Source organism: Brienomyrus brachyistius, unplaced genomic scaffold (genome assembly GCF_023856365.1).
Source record: "Brienomyrus brachyistius isolate T26 unplaced genomic scaffold, BBRACH_0.4 scaffold74, whole genome shotgun sequence".
NCBI classification, from domain to species: Eukaryota; Metazoa; Chordata; class Actinopteri; order Osteoglossiformes; family Mormyridae; genus Brienomyrus; species Brienomyrus brachyistius.
In genome coordinates, this window is record NW_026042349.1 from 1,125,424 (window position 1) to 1,150,174 (window position 24,751).

Genomic DNA, 24,751 nt, shown 5'->3' on the forward strand with positions numbered 1-24,751 from the left:
CCAGATTTAAAAATATTTAAATTCACATTAACATTAAACAGGTTATTAACGAAAGATTATCACAGGTTATACGCTTCAGTTTAACGTACACAGGGGGACAGTTTACAAAATCTTTAATTAAAATGCATATTGACATTTAGTTTTTTTTTTTCCTCGCACAACACAGAAGTTGCATCTTTGTATCTGTTTAGACGTGAAAGCAGACAAGATGGCCAAGCATTAAAAGTGTTCTAAAAATGACTGCTTAATAAAAAAGAATCTGTACTGAAAAACTGACACTGGATATTATCGCCAATAAAAGTATAGACACACCAAACCTAGGCTAAAAACGCCTGTTACGAGGTATTTGGAAATATTACAGTTTAAGAGGAAATGCTAATGTTCCTGAAAAACAGTTTTATAGCCCAAGACAACATTAAAACAGCTGCTGTGTACCTTTTTGTACATGAATGGGGGGGGGGGGGGGATGGACACGGTAGCTTCTAACTGCCACCATTTTATCTTGTCAGATAAAAGAAAGTGGCTCCAGTTTCCCTCCGTTAGTTTAATACCTAGACGACAATATCAAAATGCTGCAGGATTTGCTCACCCACCACTGCACAGATCTGCTCCGTCCACCTATGCAAGACATTTATTTATAAAGAAAAGTGTCCAGTGTGGCAAACCACAGCTTATGGGAACGGACAGAAAAGCGAGGTTCTGGCGTGACTTTATCCTGCTCTTTTTCCACCAAATAGACGACATTCCACAATGAAATAAAATCAGCCCCAACAATCTGTACCAAAGACAATTCAATCCCGGCAATAGAAGAGGCCTTCATGCTCCAGCTTACGTTTTCGCCTTCACACCAGATGAAGCCAAGGCAAGAATCTTATCTTCTGAACCTGGTGAGAGAAACATCACCGATTTTACTGACATTCATGTTATGTTCTCCTCTTAAAACTCGCGTGTATTTGTCTGCAATTATTTCATTATAATTCAAAGCTAGGCAGCAAGGCTCTGAAACATTCAAAAAAGTAATTTTTCAAAAATGGTTCATTATATGTCAGTGCTTATTTCTGCATCAATAAAGCATCTGGGGGACCCACCAAGCCCTACTGTGACCTTCTCAAACTGGCTCAGGCAGCCACTTGCATTTGCAGTGAGAAACGTTTCATCTTCTGCTGGAAGCTGCAGCCAGAGAGCAACAGAAACACCTTTAGCATTGCGCCATTTCCTTTCCTGCTTTGACTAACACAGTAAGCCGTCCACATCAGCCACATTCCAAATGATGAAATCGCAGCTGCATTCTACTATAATTGCTGGCAATTTAAATAGACAAACAATCCATTAATACATCGCATGGATGGGTGGATGGATGAAGGAGTGAAGTTGGCACTGGAAGACAGGCCTCAGGCTCCCTTACCGTCTCCCCCAGTTTCCTAAGCGCCATGAGGATTTCCACTTTCTGCTGCGTGTACGTCCCCCTGGGAAGCTTCCCCACCATGACATCACGGTCCATCTGCACACACAGCAGGCTACTCTCACACAGTTTCACAGACACGGCACACTTCCTTTAAACACAATGTCCTGAGCTGCGTACTCCTATACGTGGCATTTCCCCCCCGAGCCCCAGACCTCACCTCAGCCAGCCGGGTCCTTAGCTGCCCTGGCTGTTTCTTGGCAAACAGTCTGATAACTTCGGGGGTCTTGAAAGCCTGGCTAATGGCAGCTTGGATTGCCTGTGAGGACAACACAGGTCAGCATCCTTTGGGGCATTTTTCCCACAGTGTATAACCAGTCTGAAAATACAGAACAGTGTCTGTGTCATACCAGCTGCATCCCACCAAGTTCGTCCACTAGAGTCATGTTCCCAGACAGGATTTTCTCTAGTGAGTCGTGGAACTCGCTGAGCTGCTCCAAAGTCTCGCGCTTTGTCTCTTCGTACTCCTCCGGATCCAGCTCCTCCCTGCATCAGGAACAAACAGTAACACGTGCTTTGGCTATAGGCATATAAACACCCCTCATAGGTCTCAAAGTAGTTGTACATTAATAGAAATAAATTCAGAAAAAGAAAATCGTCATATGACAGTCTTGGTAAAGAACGCTAAACCACTTCCAATAACTACCAGGGGCGAAGCAGAGTACCTGCACTCTTCAAGGTCTTGGAGCTGCTGCATTAGTCTGTCCAGCTGCTCTTCCATGTTTTGTTTTAACTTACTGGTTTCCGATTTTCCACGAGAAGCCATGATTAAACCTTAAAATGAAAATCACAGCGTAATCTGTATATGCGGCCCAACATCAAATCGTAAACCGATGTGGATTTGTAGCCGTCAAATTTCATCTTACAATGCAAAAAAGGCATTCTATTCTAACAAGTATTCCACGTAACATTCAGCTACCCCCATGACGGACAAACCTTCTCAAAGTCTAAATCCAAAACGTTTATATAACTATCTAACCAAAGAATTAAACACTTGTCACAATCTTAAAGATATTTATTTCCCCAATTAAGCTAGCTACCTTGGTATTGCATTGTACCATTATAGGTGGGTGTGCCGGAGATTTTGTTTTGTCGCAAAATCGCTCGCGGTTATATTTGTATATAATTTTTAACAATTAAACACAACAAAATAATATACTCCTACCTTTTGACCTGTAAAAAAAGATTACAAATTAAAAGAGAGATTCTCTTTATAAAAAATATGCGTCCCGAAACTGCAAAAGCATTCACGTCGCTTTTGACAGGGGAACCTTGTCTTTGTGACACCTTTTTCCGGTTTTAATCCGACCAATCAAAAGTTGACTCCCAACCCAAGTCAGCTTCTGGTCCAATCAGATCGCAAACAGCTGCCTAAACAACCATCGACGCCAGATTGTGCCCGTCAGCGTGCGTAAATTCCGCCGCCATCTTATGACGGGGTTCCGACCACGAATGGAAGATGCCGGATTTTTGTGCTGCTTGTGGATGTTTTTATGAAAGAAATAATACAACTAAACGGCAAGGAATAACATTTCACAGGTGAGGAATTGTTTTACAGTATTTTATTGTTACGAACTTGTTGAATTTACATGACTGTTATTATCGATGGTTTAATTACTAAGTTAAGTTAAGCTAACATTAGCTAACTTTTGTCAGTTAAAGAAAACAAAACATGAACATGTTTATTAGAATAATATATCTGTAAGATGCTAAAAATATATTTGTCAAACGGTTACATCGCTGTATGTTACTGTGTTAAGCACAGACGGACTTATTTTGTGTGTAGATTCACAAATAATAAACTGAGACGACGAGGATGGACAACAGTACTGAGGAGAAAGGGGTTGAACCTTCATTTAAACTTGAAGATTTTGACAACGCTGGGCAGACGACCCGTTCTGAGAATTTAGCTTCATTCACTTGATCTGGTGTTGAAAATATAATATTGCAATAAACAGCAAAAGCCAGCCGAACATACACGTGCGTGTGTTAACATTTCATATCATTCATAAATTGAAAGATTACAACTTGGAAATGCACTATATAGTGCTTAATTAGCACTAACTTTGCGATCAGGAAGTTCTTCCTTGGATTCATTTCCCGTTGTGCCCGTGCTGCAGTCGTGCCCTCTTGAGATATGATTCCGGTAAAATACGCCCCCCAGCGGCCGGAGGGACGCAGGTCCGCATGCTAACTGGCTGTAGAAAAGACAGACTTCGGTACAGGTATGTTAGGTGTTTATAAAGACTGGAAGTTGTGGCTATTAAAGACCGTTTACTGTTGCTCATAAAACCTACTAAAGAGACATACTTGAATTTCTTCAGTGTGGTGTATCGTATGGTCTGTCACAACTACTTGTCTAAGACGGATAACTGCGGATAACAAAACATAAATTTATGAGTAACGGTGTAAATTATAATGTTATTATAAAACCTACTGTTACTCATGACAGAAACGTTAAAGCCTGATTTAAAAAATAGTCAAATGTCCCCAGAGAAGTGGTGCGCGTGATCTGTCACGAGCTTCTAGATACTGGAAACTTTTGGTTCCGAAGTGATTCTGGCGCTGTTAAATATGATGGTTAAACTGGGAAATTATTCGTTTTTGATCGATGTGCTGGTGGTGAAAAGTTAAAAAAACAAAGCGCAAGTAGTGCAGGCAGACATGGTGAAATGCCTGCTGCGGATAAGCATGTTTAGAAACGTAATCCTTCACTGAAGTTTTGGTTGTGTGACGGGTGTTCCTGTTGTTGGGCACGTTTTAAATACCTGTTAAATAGATCTTTGGGGTCTTTTCCTGATTCGAATTTCTTTCATTTTGTGCTGTGAGAGTTTTTCACTGAGGATTACGATTAAAATACGTCTGTTCTTTCGGGTCAGGATAACAGAATTTGTATAAGCAGTCATATGGTAAATTGCAGAGACACTGCACAATCTCTAATTTTGATCGCTACTGTAATGCATTATTCAAGGTTCCTCAGTAGTATGGTGCGTTATATGCTTACAAACATGGTTTTCTCTTATGGAAAACACTTTCAAAACTACTGATGAAGGAAAAAGTATTGCAGATTATTGTTGGGTTATGCCGTTAAATATTAGACTAAGAAATAAGACAGTAATGCAATTTAAGCAAATAATGAATTTGTGGATGTGGTGTGTGGGTTAGGACCCTTTGCCTGAAATAATGTCCCATGGCGAGCAGACTGGTGCCATCACTGGACTCTGTCCTTCTACCCATTCAGAAAAAACTGACTGCAGGTCATCTCATTTTGCATTTTCTGCAGGTAACTTCTCTAGCCAGAGCAATGGATTGTGCCAAGAAAACAAAGGTGGTGCTGCTGTCTTGTGGCTCCTTCAATCCAGTGACGAACATGCACCTGCGCATGTTTGAACTGGCACGGGATCAGCTGGAGGACACGGGTACTGCTAGCCTTCATACACGGCGCACTGGCCTGTCATAAGCTGCTGACAAAATGCATGTGCCGGCCCGGTTTCATGTAAAAAGTTGCCATTTTTAATGGGAACATTAAGTATGACATACCCATCCTCTTTACTGGTTCATAGCGCTGTATTAACTTTTAGCTCATCGAAGTTTAAATGTGAAACTTACTTTGTTAAAAAGCATGAACCGTACTCAACATAGGACACCTGTGCTGTGCTTGGCTTCCACAGGACGGTATGAAGTGGTGAAGGGGATCCTGTCACCAGTGGGCGATGGCTACAAGAAGATAGGCCTGATCGAGGCCAGCCATCGGGTGGAAATGGCCAAGCTGGCGGTAGAGAGCTCCAGCTGGATTGAGGTGGACAGCTGGGAGAGCAGGCAGGCCGACTGGCAAGAGACAGTCAAAGTGCTACGGTGAGCTCAGTGCATCATTACAGAAGTTAGACTTAAACAGCATTAAAGGGAGACTTGCGATTAGCCATCTGTTAGCTGCCTAGGTACAATAAACATGAAGCATGAAGCGATTGGTCATTAATGGATGGAAGTATAAATGGGTGAAAGCAGTAACTGGATTAAACATAATCACACAATACCAGACACAAGAAGCAATCCGTATGAGTTATTCTGGTACATCTGAATGCCCCAGTAATTTGGACTTGTAATTGCAGTACGTAATTTGTTGTTTTACAGGCTTTTATTCATCTGTTTTATTTAGGAGGAACTCTGATCAAAAGCGACATACAGTGGATATAAAAAATGTACACACCCCTGTTAAAATGTCAGCCATTTGTCATGTGAAAAATATGAGACAAATGAATCATCTCAACACTTTTCCTACTTTTAATTTTGACCTACAACCTGTACAATTCAATTGAAAAAGAAGCAAATCTGTTAGGGGAAATATAAATGTAAAAAAATGTACAATAAGGTGGTTGCATAAGTGTGCGCCCCCTTAAATGAATACTTTTTTGAAGTACTTGTGATTTAATTACAGCATTCAGTCTTTTTGTGTAGGAGTCTATCAGCATACCACATCTTGACTTTGCCCACTCTTCCTTGCAAAAGCACTCCAGGTCTGTTAGATTGTGAGGGCATCTCTTAAGCACAGCCCTCTTCAGGTCACCCCGCAGATTTTCAGTTGGATTTAGGCTTGGGCTCTGGCTGGGCCTTTCCAAAACTTGACTTTTCTTCTGGTGAAGACATTGTTTTGTTGATTCGGTTCTATGCTCTGGGTCATTGTCATGCTGAAAAGTGAATTTCTGCTTCATCTTCAACTCTGGCCAGTAAAATGTCGTGAAACAAAGTAGTACTACTCGGGCACCACCGTAGAAGTGTGATGCTGTGCATGTGCCGATGTGTGAGGCACAACCACTACTGCCATGTGACATCATGTCCGAGATGACAGACACAAGTAGGACACACTACCCACAGCAGAAAAGAGTCAGCTTGCCAGTGAGTTTTTTTGGATTTCGTAAAAATTCAAAAGAGGTAGCATTAGAGACCCCAATCTGCAAGAATTGCCCATCAGCACTAAGTGCAAAAATGGTATCCTTTTTCGTGTACACTTTGTACAGTTAGGGTTACAGACTCTTATTAACGTCATTAACGCTCATATTTTGAGTGTAATTCATTTGCCAAAAAGAGACAAAATATACAATAATCAAATTTTAAAGGTGACTTTAATTGATAATTGTTATTGTTTTGTTCGTCTTCTGTATACATCACCATAATATCATTATCGTGATTTCTTTTGGCAATGATAATTGGGTGGTGAAAATCTGATATGGTGGCAGCCTTAATTGTTTCTTGGTGTTGCTAATTTGGTAACTTATACAGTGTTGCCACGGTGCAGTTGCTTTTTGATCATAACAAATGATAATGCAAAATGCTCATTTTGAAATAGAAGATATTCTTTGTCTTTAGCATCACCCTAAAATTATAAACACCTAAGTAAATAATCTTGGAGATTCTTTTTTTTAGTATGTCGGTTTTAATCGTCTCTCTCATTTGGACTCGATCTTGACCTGCTCTCGAGTAGAACTGTTTTTGGACTCAACAAAGGTAGTCTAGAATACGGCTCTGCCATACATGCTGCCATTGAGCGGCACCACAGCCTGAGGAAAGAATCTGTGCTGTGAAGTTCTTGTTTCAACAGTCCAATATCTCAGCACTGAAGGTCGTGGCTGAAGGAGCAAGGCTGCAGCCGATGATGTTCTCTGCTGAGCTGACGATGTGCTGAGGTTTCGCCTTTATCCTTGCAGTGCAGGGTCCAAACCAGACAGTCTAACGGAGTTTGCGGTGGTCCTTCTTAGAGCAGCATCTTAGAAGTCTGGCCCAAACCTTTCGGGTGTAAGTGTTTTTCTTTGACCGCTACACCTCCTGTTGGCTAAACTGATCTTTAACATCTGCTCCCAGTCATCACAGGGAGGAGCTGCTCTCCGGAGAGCAGGGCACTGATGTGGTGGTCACTGTGAAGGCTGACAGGAAGAGAAAACGCATGGATGCTATCAGTATCAGCAATAAAAGGAAGCACAGGGAGATGGAGGTCGCACCCAAGGGGCTGATGCACAAAACAGGTAACAACCGAAGCCGCTCTCTTATACAGAACTCGGTATCTCCAGGTTCCCCTACATGTGATCACAATTAGGGATGGGCTGATCCACGTTTTTTCAGTTCTGATCCAATTCCGATACCTACTGCTGTTACAGATTCTGATAGAACTCTTTTTACTGTAATATTATCATTAGAGGTGCACTGATCCCACTTTTTCTGTTGCTATGATCCTGATACCTGCACCGAGGGAATCGGCTAATATGAATATTGATCTGATACCACTGATACACTAATAAATAACAATGAAAAAATGTATGCGGGGCAACATGGTGGTGCAATGGTTAGCACTGTTGCCTCACACCTCTGGGACCTGGGTTCGAGTCTGCCTGGGTTACATGTGTGTGGAGTTTGCATGTTCTCCCCATGTCGTCATGGGGTTTCCTCTGGGTACTCCGGTTTCCCCCCACAGTCCAAAGATGTGCTGAGGCGAATTGGAGTTACTAACTTGCCTGTAGGAGTGCATGTGTGAGTAAATGGTGTGTGAGTGTGTTCTGTGATGGGCTGGCCCCCCATCCTGGGTTGTTCCCTGCCTCGTGCCCATTGCTTCCAGGATAGGCTCCGAACCCCCCACAACCCAGAAGGATGAGCAGTTTGGAGGATGGATGGATGGAAAATGTATGCCAAAAAAGTTTTAATTAGGTTACTAGAAGCGTATAAAATACTGTTCCTCCTTGTTTGTACATCTTATTTTAAGTGTTTTTGAAGCATTTGCAGTTCAGTATGAATATTTGCCAGCTTTATAGAGCATACGTAAGTGGCGAATTCTTAAAATAACCCACAACAGTGTCACTACACTTAGTTGAGATAGCAGCCCTTCGTGTATCACAAGCTGTAGAGAGTGCACAAAACAGCCCAAGCTTCTGCACCGAAATTATTAAATTATCTATTGCTTTTTTTTTCCATATTACTCGCATTGTCTTGCACAATTGCATGTGCTTTTAATGGGATTTTCCAGTAAACGCTGCTTCTACCTCTCAAACCTTTTTTTGAGATGGATATCAGCCTTTCAAACAGCTTTCCTAAATCTGAGCCTTCAGGACATTGCTCTGGAGCATTGGCCCAGCTGCTCGTGGCACATTACGCATTTGCCAGCTTTATAGTTTTAGCATTTCGCATCAGCATTACCTAAGAGTTTTAATTCCCTGCTAATGGGAACCAGAGCACTAGGAACCCTGTGGGCCCAAAGGCCCATTGCGTTACTGCAATACTATGCAATGACGTCAATTACTGAAACACCTGAAGAGACATACAACATCCATCCGTCCATCTTTTGACTGCTTATCCTGGCTTCGGACTGGGATCCCATCCTGGATATTCTCTTCTTTGTTAATTGTTATGCATGAAATAAGTTCCAAGCTCCCTTGCAACCTGTGGTAAGGATTAGTGCTTAGCGAAGTGGAAATTTTGGATATTTTTTTAAACATCTTGCCCATAAAATGCAGTAGTTGGGTGTCGATCTTCATTATTTTGCGCTCATATTCAGATTTCCCACTGGGATCTGTAAATTACATTCCCTAATGCCGCTGGTCCTGCTGTCTTCTTAGATGGGCCACATCTGATGCTGCTGTGCGGCGCTGACGTGCTGGAGTCCTTCGGGGTACCGGGGCTGTGGAAGAACGAGGACATTGAGAAGATCGTGGGCAGCTACGGACTGGTGTGCATCAGCCGCGGTGGATCCAATCCGGAAGCCTTCATTCAGGGCTCCGACCTCCTCTGGGAACACCGCAGCAACATCCACGTGGTGCAGGAGTGGGTGGCCAACGACGTGTCGGCCACTCACATCCGCCGCGCGCTGCGGCGTGGCCACAGTGTCCGGTACCTTCTGCCCGACCCGGTGCTCAGCTACATCCAGGAGCGGCGGCTTTACACTGCGGAGAGTGAGCAGACGAATGCTGGTGTTGTATTGGCTCCGCTGCAGAAACACACAGGGAACCATGACTGAGCACAAACCCCCCCCACTGCCACTCTGGCCTCCTGTAGCCTCATCATCTTGCCATTTCTATCTTCCCATTTCTTGGGGATTCCCATATTGCTCTTAATAAAGACTGTTTTACAATCCTAAATGACTTGAGCATTGACTTGAACAACTGTCCCCAGTCAGTAGATGTTGAAGGCATTCTATATATATAAAGGCTTTAATCAACAAGTTTAAAAAAAATATTCTTACAATTTTGCCAAGAAGTACATTGTATGTTGTCTCAACATAGGTGGCACTAACATAGTAAATTTAAATAGTGTTACACACTATGTAATAAGTTTTATGTTGAGGCTTAAGTGCTTGGTGCTGGACTCTTGAAGTTTTTTGTAGACAGCAAGCTGATGGTTTTTTCACTGCTTAAATTATTATTTTTTTCACTAGTGCATAAATTAAAATACAGGTATGTCAATATACACTTTATTGTCAAAAGTACTGGGACACACATGAACTTTTGTCATGGCATGACATCCCATTCTTAATACAAAGGCTTTAACATGGAGTTGACCCACCATTTGCAGCTATAACAGCTTCACCCCTTCTGGAAAGGCTGTCCACAAGGTGTAGGAGTGTGTTTGTGGGAATTTTTGACCGCTCTTCCAGGAGAGCATTTGTGAGGTCAGGCACTCATGTTGGACGAGAAGGCCAGGCTCACAGTCTCTGCTCTAATTCATCCCAAAGGTGTTCTATCCGGTTGAGGTCAGGGCTCTGTGCAGGCCAGTGAAGTTCCTCCACACCAGACTTGCTCATCCACGTGCTAAGCGCACACGCACTGCGCGGACCTTTGATGAGGTACTTTGGGCCACGAGTGCTTAAGTATACGGAGGGCTGAACATGTGTTGATTACAACTGGAGATGATCGGTTCGTTCGGGCTTGTATCTCGTTTGGGCAAAAAGCGAACAAGACCTATTATCTTCTGCTTTGATTGATGTACTGGTAGTAAAGCGTTAGACCATTTATTTTGTGATGTGGGATAGCTTTCATTGAGATATGCGATTCGTATTACATGTATATATTGTGTGGGAAAAAAAACATGAAAATGTAGGTTCAGTATCGATCCATTTTGTTTTATGTATATGAAACAGTCCTAGTAATAATAGTGATTGAATAGCATGCAATTCGTTTGTTCCACCGAATTTCAACATTGACTCCATGCCATTCCGTCTTCGTCTGCGCATCCCTTATGCGTGATCGCACCTAAGATTTCGTCACTGGAATGTGGGCGAGTTGTAATGTAACTAGGTTCGATATTATGGAAGATTATAAGCACAAAAATTTAAATGGCAATTCATTTTGCAATTGTCAATTCAATATTCAACCAGAGCATGCATTTGTCATTTCAATATTTAATCTGTGCATGTAATTTGAAAATACATTTTGCAATCAGCAATTCAATGTGCAAAGTGCTTATGCAATCCTTAATTCATTTCATAATGTTTTGAATAAAAAATAGAATGACAATTCACTGAATTGCATTTCGTTTTGCCATGGGCTTTTTGCCTCTTTATTCAAATGGCAATTCATTTGGCAATTGTCAATTCAATATTCAATCAGAGCATGCATTTGTCATTTCAATATTTAATCTGTGCATGTAATTTGAAAATACATTTTGCAATCGGCAATTCAATGTGCAAAGTGCTTATGCAATCCTTAATTCATTTCATAATGTTTTGAATAAAAAATAGAATGACAATTCACTGAATTGCATTTCGTTTTGCCATGGGCTTTTTGCCTCTTTATTCAAATGGCAATGGCGTCCCCGGGAATTGCATTGCATGTTGGGGAGAAAACTCAATTTGCAATTCCCAACTGTCAGATCGCTCATCAAGGTGGACCTTCATTAACGACGTCACTTCCTTGTTTAGGGCCTCGCTACCATTGATTTGTTCGTTTAGTTAGAATGAGTAATGGCGGCAGAAGAGCTTGCAGCAAATATTTCTGCCTTAGCAGATGACATGGAAATTAATCGGGTATCAGCAGTAGATGCGTTTGATAGGTTGTTTGTGTTGTCACAGAGGGTAACCAACTGCGTGACTTGATGTAACGCCTGAGCTACATTAGTTTGCACCCTTCTCGTATCAAGTCCAGTTAAGATTGTAAGTTCCTCTACCCTCTGTGACAACACAAACAACCTATCAAACGCATCTACTGCTGATACCCGATTAATTTCCATGTCATCTGCTAAGACAGAAATATTTACTGCAAGCTCTTCTGCCGCCATTACTCATTCTAACTTTTTTTTTTTTACGTTTTAAAGAACTTTATTTAGAGCAAAACAATTACAAACTCAAACAAACAGTTACTTATAAAAGTCTACATAACAATATATCACACCTCCTGTGGTAAAAGCATGTTATTGCAATGATATAATCAGCATGTTACAATCAAATAAGGAAAAGTGCAACTAGTTATAATTATTACAAATAATAAAAATAATAATAAAAAAAATAATAAAGAAGATAAAGGGGGTTTACTCATTCTAACTAAACGAACAAATGCGTTGAATGGTAGCGAGGCCCTAAACAAGGAAGTGACGTCGTTAATGAAGGTCCACCTTGATGAGCGGTCTGACAGTTGGGAATTGCAAATTGAGTTTTCTCCCCAACATGCAATGCAATTCCCGGGGACGCCATTGCCATTTGAATAAAGAGGCAAAAAGCCCATGGCAAAACGAAATGCAATTCAGTGAACTGTCATTCTATTTTTTATTCAAAACATTATGAAATGAATTAAGGATTGCATAAGCACTTTGCACATTGAATTGCCGATTGCAAAATGTATTTTCAAATTACATGCACAGATTAAATATTGAAATGACAAATGCATGCTCTGATTGAATATTGAATTGACAATTGCCAAATGAATTGCCATTTGAATAAAGAGGCAAAAAGCCCATGGCAAAACGAAATGCAATTCAGTGAATTGTCATTCTATTTTTTATTCAAAACATTATGAAATGAATTAAGGATTGCATAAGCACTTTGCACATTGAATTGCCGATTGCAAAATGTATTTTCAAATTACATGCACAGATTAAATATTGAAATGACAAATGCATGCTCTGGTTGAATATTGAATTGACAATTGCAAAATGAATTGCCATTTGAATTTTTGTGCTTATAATCTTCCATACGATATTGTGTACATGCGTTCTAAAACTTCGTAGCTTCCAACGTCACAGTCACATGGCAATTGGTGTCCATACGAGCTTCGAAAAAGTACCTCAGAACTTAATGGGGCGGTCGAAGCTTCGATGTCTCGGAAGCATCCCATTTCCAGTGTTACAATACAAATGTCCAATAAATGCTTTGAACTTTAGAATTCCAAAACGTTGCTATGAGGTGCACATGGCTTTCGGCAACGTATTCCAATATGTGCCCTTGCGCATTTATCATCTGCTATACATATTTCCATTTAAAGTAAGATTCATTTTGATTCGTCTGCAGACACAGTTCAGATTTCGTCACACAACTGTACATGCGTTCTAAAACTTCGTAGCTTCCAAGGTCACAGTCACATGGCAATTGGTGTCCATACGAGCTTCGAAAAAGTACTTAATGGGGGCGGTCCAAGCTTCGATGTCTCGGAAGCATCCCATTTCCAGTGTTACAATGCAAATGTCCAATAAATGCTTTGCACTTTAGAATTCCAAAACGTTGCATGAGGTGTATTGGCTTTCGGCAAAGTATTCCAATATGTGCGCTTGCGCATTTATTATCTGCTATACATATTTCCATTTAAAGTAAGATTCATTTTGATTCGTCGGCAGACACAGTTCAGATTTCGTCACACAACTGTGGGCGTGGTTTACCGCAGCTGGGTTCAAATTTGCGCGCACGGGTTCAAAGCTTCCAGTATCGTCAGTCACATCATAACGGCCAATGTCTCGGAAACGTCCCATCGCTAGCGCTAAGCGCACACGCACTGCGCGGACCTTTGATGAGGTACTTTGGCCCACGAGTGCTTAAGTATACGGAGGGCTGAACATGTGTTGATTACAACTGGAGATGATCGGGCTTGTATCCCGTTTGGGCAAAAAGCGAACAAGACCTATTATCTTCTGCTTTGATTGATGTACTGGTAGTAAAGCGTTAGACCATTTATTTTGTGATGTGGGATAGCTTTCACTGAAATATGCGATTAAACTACGTCTGTTCTATTCATGTTCATGATAACTGCGAATTAGGATAAGCAGTCACTTTGAAAATCACAAAAATGACGCTCGTGCCGTAATTTGGATCGCAACTGAAATGCATAACTTAAAGTTGGTCAGTAGTATGGTGCGTTATATCCTTATCTATAAACAGATTTCTGTCATGGAAATCACTTTCAGAATTCTGTTGAGGGAAATATTCAAAGCAGTGTTACAGATTATTGCTGGATTAAGTACTGAAATACTATTATAAAACTAAGAACCTAGAGTAAGAAGCTGAAGCATCCTGCTTGTTTTGGTGTATCTTTCAGTGGGTTAAGACCTTAGGTTGATAGTTGGAATGTCACTAGAATCAGAAAACTTTATTGATCCCGGAGGAAAGTGCTTATGCAGACTGCCACAACACAAAGACACAAGAACAATATAAAATAAAATAGTCTAGATAAAATCTAGATAGAAATCTGTAGAAAGAAAACAACCACAATATGAATAGACTATGCTACATACAGTAATGCTTAGTATAATATCTATCTATGTCACACAGCTGGATGGAAGATTATTGACATAAGTGGTAGTTTGGAATAAGTCATTGCGCTTTAGAAAATCAGTAGCAGTCTGGTGCCGTCATTGGACCCTGTCCTTCTGCCCATTCAGAAACCTGCATGTGACTACATGCACATTAGTGTCATTCTCTAATGTTTCCCATTTCATTTTCTCCAGGTACCGAAGAAATCAAAGGTGGTGCTGCTGTCTTGTGGGTCTTTCAACCCAGTGACAAATATGCACCTGCGCATGTTTGAACTGGCAAGAGATCACCTGGAGGACACGGGTACTGCTAGCCTTCATACACGGCGCACTGGCCTGTCATAGGCTGCTGACAAAATGCATGTGCCGGCCCGGTTTCATGTAAAAAGTTGCCATTTTTAATGGGAACATTAAGTATGACATACCCAGCCTCTTTACTGGTTCATAGCGCTGTATTAACTTTTAGCTCATCGAAGTTTAAATGTGAAACTTACTTTGTTAAAAAGCATGAACCGCACTCAACATAGGACACCTGTGCTGTGCTTGGCTTCCACAGGACGGTATGAAGTGGTGAAGGGGATCCTGTCACCAGTGGGCGATGGCTACAAGAAGATAGGCCTGATCGAGGCCAGCCATCGGGTGGAAATGGCCAAGCTGGCGGTAGAGAGCTCCAGCTGGATTGAGGTGGACAGCTGGGAGAGCAGGCAGGCCGACTGGCAAGAGACAGTCAAAGTGCTACGGTGAGCTCGCCCTAAGGGTGAAAGAAGGACCCCAACTTTCAGCTATGAGTCTTTTCCTTTGACCGCTACACCCACTGTTGGCTGAACTAATCTTTAACATCTGCTCCCAGGCATCAACAACAGGAACTGCTCTCCCAGGAACCGGACACTGATGTGGTAGGCACTGCAAAACCTGGCAGGAAAAGAAAACGCATGGATGCCAGCAGTGCCACCAAGAGGAGGAAGCTCGAAGAGCCTGATATTGCACCTAAAAAAACAGGTAATAATTGGAGCTTCCCCTTACACAGTCCCTTTGCCTTCTTACTGCATTATGCCGCTCCCCTCGATGGTGTTGAAATTATCGGAACACTTGAATAGACATACAACATCCATCCATCCTTCTATCCATCTTCTACCCACTTATCCTGGCCTGGGACTGGTATCCCATCCTGGATATGCTCTTCTTTGCACCCTCTGCTGCCTGAAATTGGTCCCCCCACCCATACCATGACTTTAGGGTGGGGATTAATGGTTTGCAAAGATGGAATGTGGATTCTTGTTTGCTTTTCCTGCCCATAAATGTAGTAGCTGGGTGTGAATCTTCATTCTTTTGCTGTCACACTCAGTTCAGTAACCTGATTTCCCCCTGGGGATCTGTGAACTGCATCATTTAATACTGATGTTTCCGCTGCCTCCTCAGGTGAGCCGCGCGTGATGCTACTCTGCGGTGCTGATGTGCTGGAATCATTCGGTGTGCCGGGGCTGTGGAAGCCTCAGCACATCGAGGAGATTGCCAGCACATTTGGACTGGTGTGCATCACCCGCGGCGGATCGGATGCGGAAGCCTTCATACAGGGCTCCGACCTCCTCTTGCCACACCGCAGCAACATCCACGTGGTGCAGGAGTGGGTGGCCAACGATGTGTCGGCCACTCGCATCCGCCACGGGCTGCGGTGTGGCCACAGTGTCCGCTACCTTCTGCCCGACCCGGTGCTCGGCTACATTCAGGAGCGGCAGCTGTACAATGCGGAGAGTGAGCAGAGGAACGAAGGGGTTGTGCTGGCTCCTCTCCAGAAATGTGCAAGAACGCAGGAGTAAACACAACCCCCCTCTGCCACTCTGCCCTCCTGTAGCCTCGTCAACTTGCCATTTCCATCTTCCCATTGGTTTGGAATCCCCTTAATGCATCACCAAGAGGAGGAAGCTTGAGGAGGCAGAGATTGCACCCAAGGGGCCACCTCAAAAAACAGGTATCAATCAAAACTTCCCCTTGCACAGTCCCCTTGTTTCCTTCTATCCATCATCAGCCCACTTATCCTGGCCTGGGACTGGTATCCCATCCTGGATATGCTCCTCTTTGCACCCTCTGCTGCCCCCGCGACCCGACCTGGAAAAGCGGTAGATGATGGATAGATGGATCTGTAAACTGCATCCTTTAATGCTGATGATTCTGCTGCCTCCCCAGACGAGCCGCGGTTGACGCTGCTGTTTGACGCTGACGTGCTGGACTCTTTCGGGGAGCCTGGGCTGTGGAAGCCCCAGGACACCGTGGAGATCATCAGCAGCTACAGACTGGTGGCTCCGACCTCCTCTGGCCACACTGCCGCAACGTCCACATGTTGTGCGAGTGGGTGACTGACAACGTGTCCGGTACCTGCTGCTCGACTCGGTGCTGAGCTACACCCAGGATCGGCCGCTCTACACTGCTGAGAGTGAGCAGAGGAATGCTGGCATTGTATTGGCTTCTCTGCAGAAACACGCAGGGAACCTAACTGACTTGAACATTGACTTGAACAAATGTCCCCAGTCAGTAGATGTTGAATGCATTCTAAGTAAATAAAGGCTTTAATCGTCAAGTTTAAAGAATAAAGATTGTCTTTTCATTTTTTCAAGAAGTAAATAAGTGACAGAATTCATTTGTAGGCTTTATCTACAAAAGCTTCTTAACCATTCTCTAATTTTCATCACATGCCTTCTTCAAATTTCCTGTTAGTTTATTTTGTGATATGGCATATCTTTCAATGATGAAATATGATTAAAATCATAAAATTAGCCTCGTCATCTTGCCATTTCTATATTCCCATTTGGGAAGGGGAGGCAGCGTGTCGTTCAGTGGGCTAATCCTGTGTGCCTATAATCACAAGGTCACCGGTTCAAACCCAGCCTCAGCATGTCTGTGGGTCCTTGAGCTAGGCCCTTAACCCCCAGCTCCCCGGGTGCCGCTACAGGTGGCTGCCCTTCTCAGACAACTTACTAGATCTTGTGGAAGAAATTTCTCGAAGTCCGATGCTTAAGTGTTTGACAGAATTTTATTATTCGATGAGCTCAAAAAGAACAGACTCCCAGCAATCATGCGTCTCGTGTTCTGCTCCCCGAGCAACAAATGCATACATCTTTTATGGCCTAAAATGCGGCAGTCATCTGACAAATCAAGGACAAGTCGGATATCTGGACGTTCCAGTTACGTCTGCCTTTCAAGGTCCAGGCAGCAAAAGGAAAGCTAGACCATTTGGAGGTACCAGTTCCTTCTACTTTTTCAAGGTCCACCTATCAGCTTAGAACAAGTCTATCTATTTGGGACTTTTCCTTTTGCTATATCATTCAAGGACTCGTTGTTCTCTTTTTCTCCATTTTATATTATCCAATACCATGCATGCATTTTATAATACCTTCTGCAACAGCTTACTTCTCAGGTCATGCCTTTGCTTTGACCTGGGCCTCTTGCTGAACAAGCAATATATGGCAAACATGTTAATTCCTCTATAGAAAATAGAAATTTCTTACTTAAGTAGATTTGCATTATTGTTTGATACGTTCAATTAATGACAAGTAAATTACATTGTTTCAACCACTATGTATAAATCAACAACACATTATAAACTCAATTGTTAACTACTGATTAGGTAATTAATTTTGCATAATCATCTATATTCCATTATTGATTACGGATTAGCATAATCAAGAATTTTATATCACAATCTACAAAGAGCAAGTCGAGGGAGGCATGAAGACAATTTCTCCACGGGGATCAATAAATTATCAATAATTATTATTTCTTGGGGATTCCCATATTGCTCTTAATAAAGACTGTTTTACAATCCTAAATGACTTGAGTATTGACTTGAACAACTGTCCCCAGTCAGTAGATGTTGAAGGCATTCTATGTATATAAAGGCTTTAATCAACAAGTTTACACACTATGTAATAAGTTTTATGTTGAGGCTTAAGTGCTTGGTGCTGGACCCTTGAAGTTTTTTGTAGACAGCAAGCTGATGGTTTTTTCACTGCTTAAATTATTATTTTTTTTCACTAGTGCATAAATTAAAATACAGGTATGTCAATATACACTTTATTGTCAAAAGTACTGGGACACACATGAACTTTTGTCATGGCATGACATCCCATTCTTAATACAAAGGCTTTAACATGGAGTTGACCCACCCTTTGCAGCTATAACAGCTTCACTCCTTCTGGAAAGGCTGTCCACAAGGTGTAGGAGTGTGTTTGTGGGAATTTTTGACCGCTCTTCCAGGAGAGCATTTGTGAGGTCAGGCACTCATGTTGGACGAGAAGGTCTGGCTCACAGTCTCTGCTCTAATTCATCCCAAAGGTGTTCTATCCGGTTGAGGTCAGGGCTCTGTGCAGGCCAGTGAAGTTCCTCCACACCAGACTTGCCCATCCACGTGCTTATGGACCTTGCTTTGTGCATTGGTGTACAGTCATGTAGGAAAAGGAAGGGGCCATCCCCAAACTGTTCCCACAACGTTGGGAGCATGAAATTGTACAAAATGGCTTTGAATGCTGCAGCATTAGGAGTTCCTTTCACTGGCACTAAGGAGCCAAGCCCAACCCTAGAAAAGCAACCTCACACCATAATACATATTTCCATTTAAAGTAATGTTCTTTTTGATTCGTCGGCAGACAAAGATAAGATTTCGTCACACAACTGTACATGCGTTCTAAAACTTCGTAGCTTCCAAGGTCACAGTCACATGGCAATTGGTGTCCATACGAGCTTCGAAAAAGTACTTAATGGGGGCGGTCCAAGCTTCGATGTCTCGGAAGCATCCCATTTCCAGTGTTACAATGCAAATGTCCAATAAATGCTTTGCACTTTAGAATTCCAAAACGTTGCATGAGGTGTATTGGCTTTCGGCAAAGTATTCCAATATGTGCGCTTGCGCATTTATTATCTGCTATACATATTTCCATTTAAAGTAAGATTCATTTTGATTCGTCGGCAGACACAGTTCAGATTTCGTCACACAACTGTGGGCGTGGTTTACCGCAGCTGGGTTCAAATTTGCGCGCACGGGTTCAAAGCTTCCAGTATCGTCAGTCACATCATAACGGCCAATGTCTCGGAAACGTCCCATCGCTAGCGCTAAGCGCACACGCACTGCGCGGACCTTTGATGAGGTACTTTGGCCCACGAGTGCTTAAGTATACGGAGGGCTGAACATGTGTTGATTACAACTGGAGATGATCGGTTCGTTCGGGCTTGTATCCCGTTTGGGCAAAAAGCGAACAAGACCCATTATCTTCTGCTTTGATTGATGTACTGGTAGTAAAGCGTTAGACCATTTATTTTGTGATGTGGGATAGCTTTCACTGAAATATGCGATTAAACTACGTCTGTTCTATTCATGTTCATGATAACTGCGAATTAGGATAAGCAGTCACTTTGAAAATCACAAAAATGACGCTCGTGCCGTAATTTGGATCGCAACTGAAATGCATAACTTAAAGTTGGTCAGTAGTATGGTGCGTTATATCCTTATCTATAAACAGATTTCTGTCATGGAAATCACTTTCAGAATTCTGTTGAGGGAAATATTCAAAGCAGTGTTACAGATTATTGCTGGATTAAGTACTGAAATACTATTATAAAACTAAGAACCTAGAGTAAGAAGCTGAAGCATCCTGCTTGTTTTGGTGTATCTTTCAGTGGGTTAAGACCTTAGGTTGATAGTTGGAATGTCACTAGAATCAGAAAACTTTATTGATCCCGGAGGAAAGTGCTTATGCAGACTGCCACAACACAAAGACACAAGAACAATATAAAATAAAATAGTCTAGATAAAATCTAAATAGAAATCTGTAGAAAGAAAACAACCACAATATGAATAGACTATGCTACATACAGTAATGCTTAGTATAATATCTATCTATGTCACACAGCTGGATGGAAGATTATTGACATAAGTGGTAGTTTGGAATAAGTCATTGCGCTTTAGAAAATCAGTAGCAGTCTGGTGCCGTCATTGGACCCTGTCCTTCTGCCCATTCAGAAACCTGCATGTGACTACATGCACATTAGTGTCATTCTCTAATGTTTCCCATTTCATTTTCTGCAGGTACCGAAGAAATCAAAGGTGGTGCTGCTGTCTTGTGGGTCTTTCAACCCAGTGACAAATATGCACCTGCGCATGTTTGAACTGGCAAGAGATCACCTGGAGGACACGGGTACTGCTAGCCTTCATACACGGCACACTGGCCTGTCATAGGCTGCTGACAAAATGCATGTGCCGGCCCGGTTTCATGTAAAAAGTTGCCATTTTTAATGGGAACATTAAGTATGACATACCCAGCCTCTTTACTGGTTCATAGCGCTGTATTAACTTTTAGCTCATCGAAGTTTAAATGTGAAACTTACTTTGTTAAAAAGCATGAACCGCACTCAACATAGGACACCTGTGCTGTGCTTGGCTTCCACAGGACGGTATGAAGTGGTGAAGGGGATCCTGTCACCAGTGGGCGATGGCTACAAGAAGATAGGCCTGATCGAGGCCAGCCATCGGGTGGAAATGGCCAAGCTGGCGGTAGAGAGCTCCAGCTGGATTGAGGTGGACAGCTGGGAGAGCAGGCAGGCCGACTGGCAAGAGACAGTCAAAGTGCTACGGTGAGCTCGCCCTAAGGGTGAAAGAAGGACCCCAACTTTCAGCTATGAGTCTTTTCCTTTGACCGCTACACCCACTGTTGGCTGAACTAATCTTTAACATCTGCTCCCAGGCATCAACAACAGGAACTGCTCTCCCAGGAACCGGACACTGATGTGGTAGGCACTGCAAAACCTGGCAGGAAAAGAAAACGCATGGATGCCAGCAGTGCCACCAAGAGGAGGAAGCTCGAAGAGCCTGATATTGCACCTAAAAAAACAGGTAATAATTGGAGCTTCCCCTTACACAGTCCCTTTGCCTTCTTACTGCATTATGCCACTCCCCTCGATGGTGTTGAAATTATCGGAACACTTGAATAGACATACAACATCCATCCATCCTTCTATCCATCTTCTACCCACTTATCCTGGCCTGGGACTGGTATCCCATCCTGGATATACTCTTCTTTGCACCCTCTGCTGCCTGAAATTGGTCCCCCCACCCATACCATGACTTTAGGGTGGGGATTAATGGTTTGCAAAGATGGAATGTGGATTCTTGTTTGCTTTTCCTGCCCATAAATGTAGTAGCTGGGTGTGAATCTTCATTCTTTTGCTGTCACACTCAGTTCAGTAACCTGATTTCCCCCTGGGGATCTGTGAACTGCATCATTTAATACTGATGTTTCCGCTGCCTCCTCAGGTGAGCCGCGCGTGATGCTACTCTGCGGTGCTGATGTGCTGGAATCATTCGGTGTGCCGGGGCTGTGGAAGCCTCAGCACATCGAGGAGATTGCCAGCACATTTGGACTGGTGTGCATCACCCGCGGCGGATCGGATGCGGAAGCCTTCATACAGGGCTCCGACCTCCTCTTGCCACACCGCAGCAACATCCACGTGGTGCAGGAGTGGGTGGCCAACGATGTGTCGGCCACTCGCATCCGCCATAGGCTGCGGTGTGGCCACAGTGTCCGCTACCTTCTGCCCGACCCGGTGCTCGGCTACATTCAGGAGCGGCAGCTGTACAATGCGGAGAGTGAGCAGAGGAACGAAGGGGTTGTGCTGGCTCCTCTCCAGAAATGTGCAAGAACGCAGGAGTAAGCACAACCCCCCTCTGCCACTCTGCCCTCCTGTAGCCTCGTCAACTTGCCATTTCCATCTTCCCATTGGTTTGGAATCCCCTTAATGCATCACCAAGAGGAGGAAGCTTGAGGAGGCAGAGATTGCACCCAAGGGGCCACCTCAAAAAACAGGTATCAATCAAAACTTCCCCTTGCACAGTCCCCTTGTTTCCTTCTATCCATCTTCAGCCCACTTATCCTGGCCTGGGACTGGTATCCCATCCTGGATATGCTCCTCTTTGCACCCTCTGCTGCCTGAAATAGGACCCCGCCCCCCACCGATACCATGACTTTACGGTGGGGATTAGTGGTTTGTAAAGATGGAATTTGGTGGACACCGGTGGTCAGAGATGCTGTCAAGCTGAAGAAGGAGTCCTATTGGGCCTTTCTGGCCTGTGGGACTCCGGAGGCAGCTGATGATTACCAGCGGGCCGAGCGGGACGCGGCTTCGGCGGTCGCTGTGGCAATAACTCGGCTATGGGAGGAGTTTGGCGAGGCCATGGAGAACGACTTCTGGACGGCTCCGAGGAGATTCTGGTCCGGCGGCTCAGGGCGGGAAAGCGGTGCAGCATCAACACTGTTTATGGTGGGGATGGGGGTGCTGCTGACTTCAGCTGGGAGAGGGAAGTCTGGGTTTCCCTGCTTAGACTGCTGCTCCCGCGACCCGACCTGGAAAAGCGGTAGATGATGGATAGATGGATCTGTAAACTGCATCCTTTAATGCTGATGATTCTGCTGCCTCCCCAGACGAGCCGCGGTTGACGCTGCTGTTTGACGCTGACGTGCTGGACTCTTTCGGGGAGCCTGGGCTGTGGAAGCCCCAGGACACCGTGGAGATCATCAGCAGCTACAGACTGGTGGCTCCGACCTCCTCTGGCCACACTGCCGCAACATCCACATGTTGTGCGAGTGGGTGACTGACAACGTGTCCGGTACCTGCTGCTCGACTCGGTGCTGAGCTACACCCAGGATCGGCGGCTCTACACTGCTGAGAGTGAGCAGAGGAATGCTGGCATTGTATTGGCTTCTCTGCAGAAACACGCAGGGAACCTAACTGACTTGAACATTGACTTGAACAAATGTCCCCAGTCAGTAGATGTTGAATGCATTCTAAGTAAATAAAGGCTTTAATCGTCAAGTTTAAAGAATAAAGATTGTCTTTTCATTTTTTCAAGAAGTAAATAAGTGACAGAATTCATTTGTAGGCTTTATCTACAAAAGCTTCTTAACCATTCTCTAATTTTCATCACATGCCTTCTTCAAATTTCCTGTTAGTTTATTTTGTGATATGGCATATCTTTCAATGATGAAATATGATTAAAATCATAAAATTAGCCTCGTCATCTTGCCATTTCTATATTCCCATTTGGGAAGGGGAGGCAGCGTGTCGTTCAGTGGGCTAATCCTGTGTGCCTATAATCACAAGGTCACCGGTTCAAACCCAGCCTCAGCATGTCTGTGGGTCCTTGAGCTAGGCCCTTAACCCCCAGCTCCCCGGGTGCCGCTACAGGTGGCTGCCCTTCGCAGACAACTTACTAGATCTTGTGGAAGAAATTTCTCGAAGTCCGATGCTTAAGTGTTTGACAGAATTTTATTATTCGATGAGCTCAAAGGGAACAGACTCCCAGCAATCATGCGTCTCGTGTTCTGCTCCCCGAGCAACAAATGCATACATCTTTTATGGCCTAAAATGCGGCAGTCATCTGACAAATCAAGGACAAGTCGGATATCTGGACGTTCCAGTTACGTCTGCCTTTCAAGGTCCAGGCAGCAAAAGGAAAGCTAGACCATTTGGAGGTACCAGTTCCTTCTACTTTTTCAAGGTCCACCTATCAGCTTAGAACAAGTCTATCTATTTGGGACTTTTCCTTTTGCTATATCATTCTAGGACTCGTTGTTCTCTTTTTCTACATTTGATATTATCCAATACCATGCATGCATTTCATAATACCTTCTGCAACAGCTTACTTCTCAGGTCATGCCTTTGCTTTGACCTGGACCTCTTGCTGAACAAGCAATATATGGCAAACATGTTAATTCCTCTATAGAAAATAGAAATTTCTTACTTAAGTAGATTTGCATTATTGTTTGATACGTTCAATTAATGACAAGTAAATTACATTGTTTCAACCACTATGTGTAAATCAACAACACATTATAAACTCAATTGTTAACTACTGATTAGGTAATTCATTTTGCATAATCATCTATATTCCATTATTGATTACGGATTAGCATAATCAAGAATTTTATATCACAATCTACAAAGAGCAAGTCGAGGGAGGCATGAAGACAATTTCTCCACGGGGATCAATAAATTATCAATAATTATTATTTCTTGGGGATTCCCATATTGCTCTTAATAAAGACTGTTTTACAATCCTAAATGACTTGAGTATTGACTTGAACAACTGTCCCCAGTCAGTAGATGTTGAAGGCATTCTATGTATATAAAGGCTTTAATCAACAAGTTTACACACTATGTAATAAGTTTTATGTTGAGGCTTAAGTGCTTGGTGCTGGACCCTTGAAGTTTTTTGTAGACAGCAAGCTGATGGTTTTTTCACTGCTTAAATTATTATTTTTTTTCACTAGTGCATAAATTAAAATACAGGTATGTCAATATACACTTTATTGTCAAAAGTACTGGGACACACATGAACTTTTGTCATGGCATGACATCCCATTCTTAATACAAAGGCTTTAACATGGAGTTGACCCACCCTTTGCAGCTATAACAGCTTCACCCCTTCTGGAAAGGCTGTCCACAAGGTGTAGGAGTGTGTTTGTGGGAATTTTTGACCGCTCTTCCAGGAGAGCATTTGTGAGGTCAGGCACTCATGTTGGACGAGAAGGCCAGGCT

At 43.1% G+C, this 24,751-nt stretch overlaps 4 protein-coding genes across 5 annotated transcripts; 3 read left to right on the top strand and 1 right to left on the bottom strand.

Annotated features, from left to right (window-relative positions):
• Window positions 1–96: 96 nt before the first annotated feature.
• On the bottom strand, window positions 97–3,669 carry lzic (leucine zipper and CTNNBIP1 domain containing). 2 transcript variants are annotated; one of them, XM_049002988.1, is made up of 7 exons: window positions 3,528–3,669; window positions 2,128–2,236; window positions 1,813–1,948; window positions 1,623–1,721; window positions 1,406–1,501; window positions 1,089–1,170; window positions 97–884 (listed from the first exon to the last, which is right to left on the bottom strand). In XM_049002988.1, the coding sequence occupies exons 2-7, from the start codon at window positions 2,226–2,228 to the stop codon at window positions 829–831; spliced, it is 570 nt and encodes a 189-aa protein (XP_048858945.1). In that variant the 5' UTR covers window positions 2,229–2,236; window positions 3,528–3,669; the 3' UTR covers window positions 97–828. The 2 variants fall into 2 exon arrangements, with proteins under 2 accessions (XP_048858945.1, XP_048858944.1); XM_049002987.1 differs by lacking the exon at window positions 3,528–3,669 and adding an exon at window positions 2,628–2,770.
• Window positions 2,857–9,579, top strand: nmnat1 (nicotinamide nucleotide adenylyltransferase 1). Its single transcript, XM_049002986.1, has 5 exons — window positions 2,857–3,001; window positions 4,746–4,881; window positions 5,134–5,317; window positions 7,319–7,479; window positions 9,061–9,579. Exons 2-5 carry the CDS (start codon window positions 4,767–4,769, stop codon window positions 9,456–9,458), a joined length of 858 nt encoding a protein of 285 aa, XP_048858943.1. The 5' UTR covers window positions 2,857–3,001; window positions 4,746–4,766; the 3' UTR covers window positions 9,459–9,579.
• Window positions 9,580–13,373: 3,794 nt separating this feature from the next.
• LOC125726627 (nicotinamide/nicotinic acid mononucleotide adenylyltransferase 1-like) lies at window positions 13,374–23,040 on the top strand. The gene is made up of 6 exons (XM_049002956.1): window positions 13,374–13,436; window positions 14,366–14,474; window positions 14,727–14,910; window positions 15,021–15,169; window positions 15,590–16,139; window positions 22,636–23,040. Exons 1-5 carry the CDS (start codon window positions 13,374–13,376, stop codon window positions 15,985–15,987), a joined length of 903 nt encoding a protein of 300 aa, XP_048858913.1. The 3' UTR covers window positions 15,988–16,139; window positions 22,636–23,040.
• LOC125726628 (nicotinamide/nicotinic acid mononucleotide adenylyltransferase 1-like) lies at window positions 19,246–23,040 on the top strand. The gene is made up of 6 exons (XM_049002957.1): window positions 19,246–19,308; window positions 20,247–20,355; window positions 20,608–20,791; window positions 20,902–21,146; window positions 21,471–22,020; window positions 22,636–23,040. Exons 1-5 carry the CDS (start codon window positions 19,246–19,248, stop codon window positions 21,866–21,868), a joined length of 999 nt encoding a protein of 332 aa, XP_048858914.1. The 3' UTR covers window positions 21,869–22,020; window positions 22,636–23,040.
• Window positions 23,041–24,751: the final 1,711 nt, after the last annotated feature.

What these genes read in the sequence shown, in the direction of transcription:
- LOC125726627 (XM_049002956.1), top strand. Translation starts at nt 13,374, where the DNA reads ATGTCTCGGAAACGTCCCATCGCTAGCGCTAAGCGCACACGCACTGCG. An exon ending in CTGCGCGGACCTTTGATGAG is followed by an intron (nt 13,437 to 14,365) that starts GTACTTTGGCCC and finishes CATTTTCTCCAG; the next exon opens with GTACCGAAGAAATCAAAGGT. An exon ending in AGATCACCTGGAGGACACGG is followed by an intron (nt 14,475 to 14,726) that starts GTACTGCTAGCC and finishes TGGCTTCCACAG; the next exon opens with GACGGTATGAAGTGGTGAAG.
- LOC125726628 (XM_049002957.1), top strand. Translation starts at nt 19,246, where the DNA reads ATGTCTCGGAAACGTCCCATCGCTAGCGCTAAGCGCACACGCACTGCG. An exon ending in CTGCGCGGACCTTTGATGAG is followed by an intron (nt 19,309 to 20,246) that starts GTACTTTGGCCC and finishes CATTTTCTGCAG; the next exon opens with GTACCGAAGAAATCAAAGGT. An exon ending in AATTATCGGAACACTTGAAT is followed by an intron (nt 21,147 to 21,470) that starts AGACATACAACA and finishes CTGCCTCCTCAG; the next exon opens with GTGAGCCGCGCGTGATGCTA.
- nmnat1 (XM_049002986.1), top strand. Translation starts at nt 4,767, where the DNA reads ATGGATTGTGCCAAGAAAACAAAGGTGGTGCTGCTGTCTTGTGGCTCC. An exon ending in GGATCAGCTGGAGGACACGG is followed by an intron (nt 4,882 to 5,133) that starts GTACTGCTAGCC and finishes TGGCTTCCACAG; the next exon opens with GACGGTATGAAGTGGTGAAG. An exon ending in GAGACAGTCAAAGTGCTACG is followed by an intron (nt 5,318 to 7,318) that starts GTGAGCTCAGTG and finishes ATCTGCTCCCAG; the next exon opens with TCATCACAGGGAGGAGCTGC.
- lzic (XM_049002988.1), bottom strand. Translation starts at nt 2,228, where the DNA reads ATGGCTTCTCGTGGAAAATCGGAAACCAGTAAGTTAAAACAAAACATG. An exon ending in CAAGACCTTGAAGAGTGCAG is followed by an intron (nt 1,949 to 2,127) that starts GTACTCTGCTTC and finishes TTCCTGATGCAG; the next exon opens with GGAGGAGCTGGATCCGGAGG. An exon ending in TTAGGAAACTGGGGGAGACG is followed by an intron (nt 1,171 to 1,405) that starts GTAAGGGAGCCT and finishes CTCTGGCTGCAG; the next exon opens with CTTCCAGCAGAAGATGAAAC.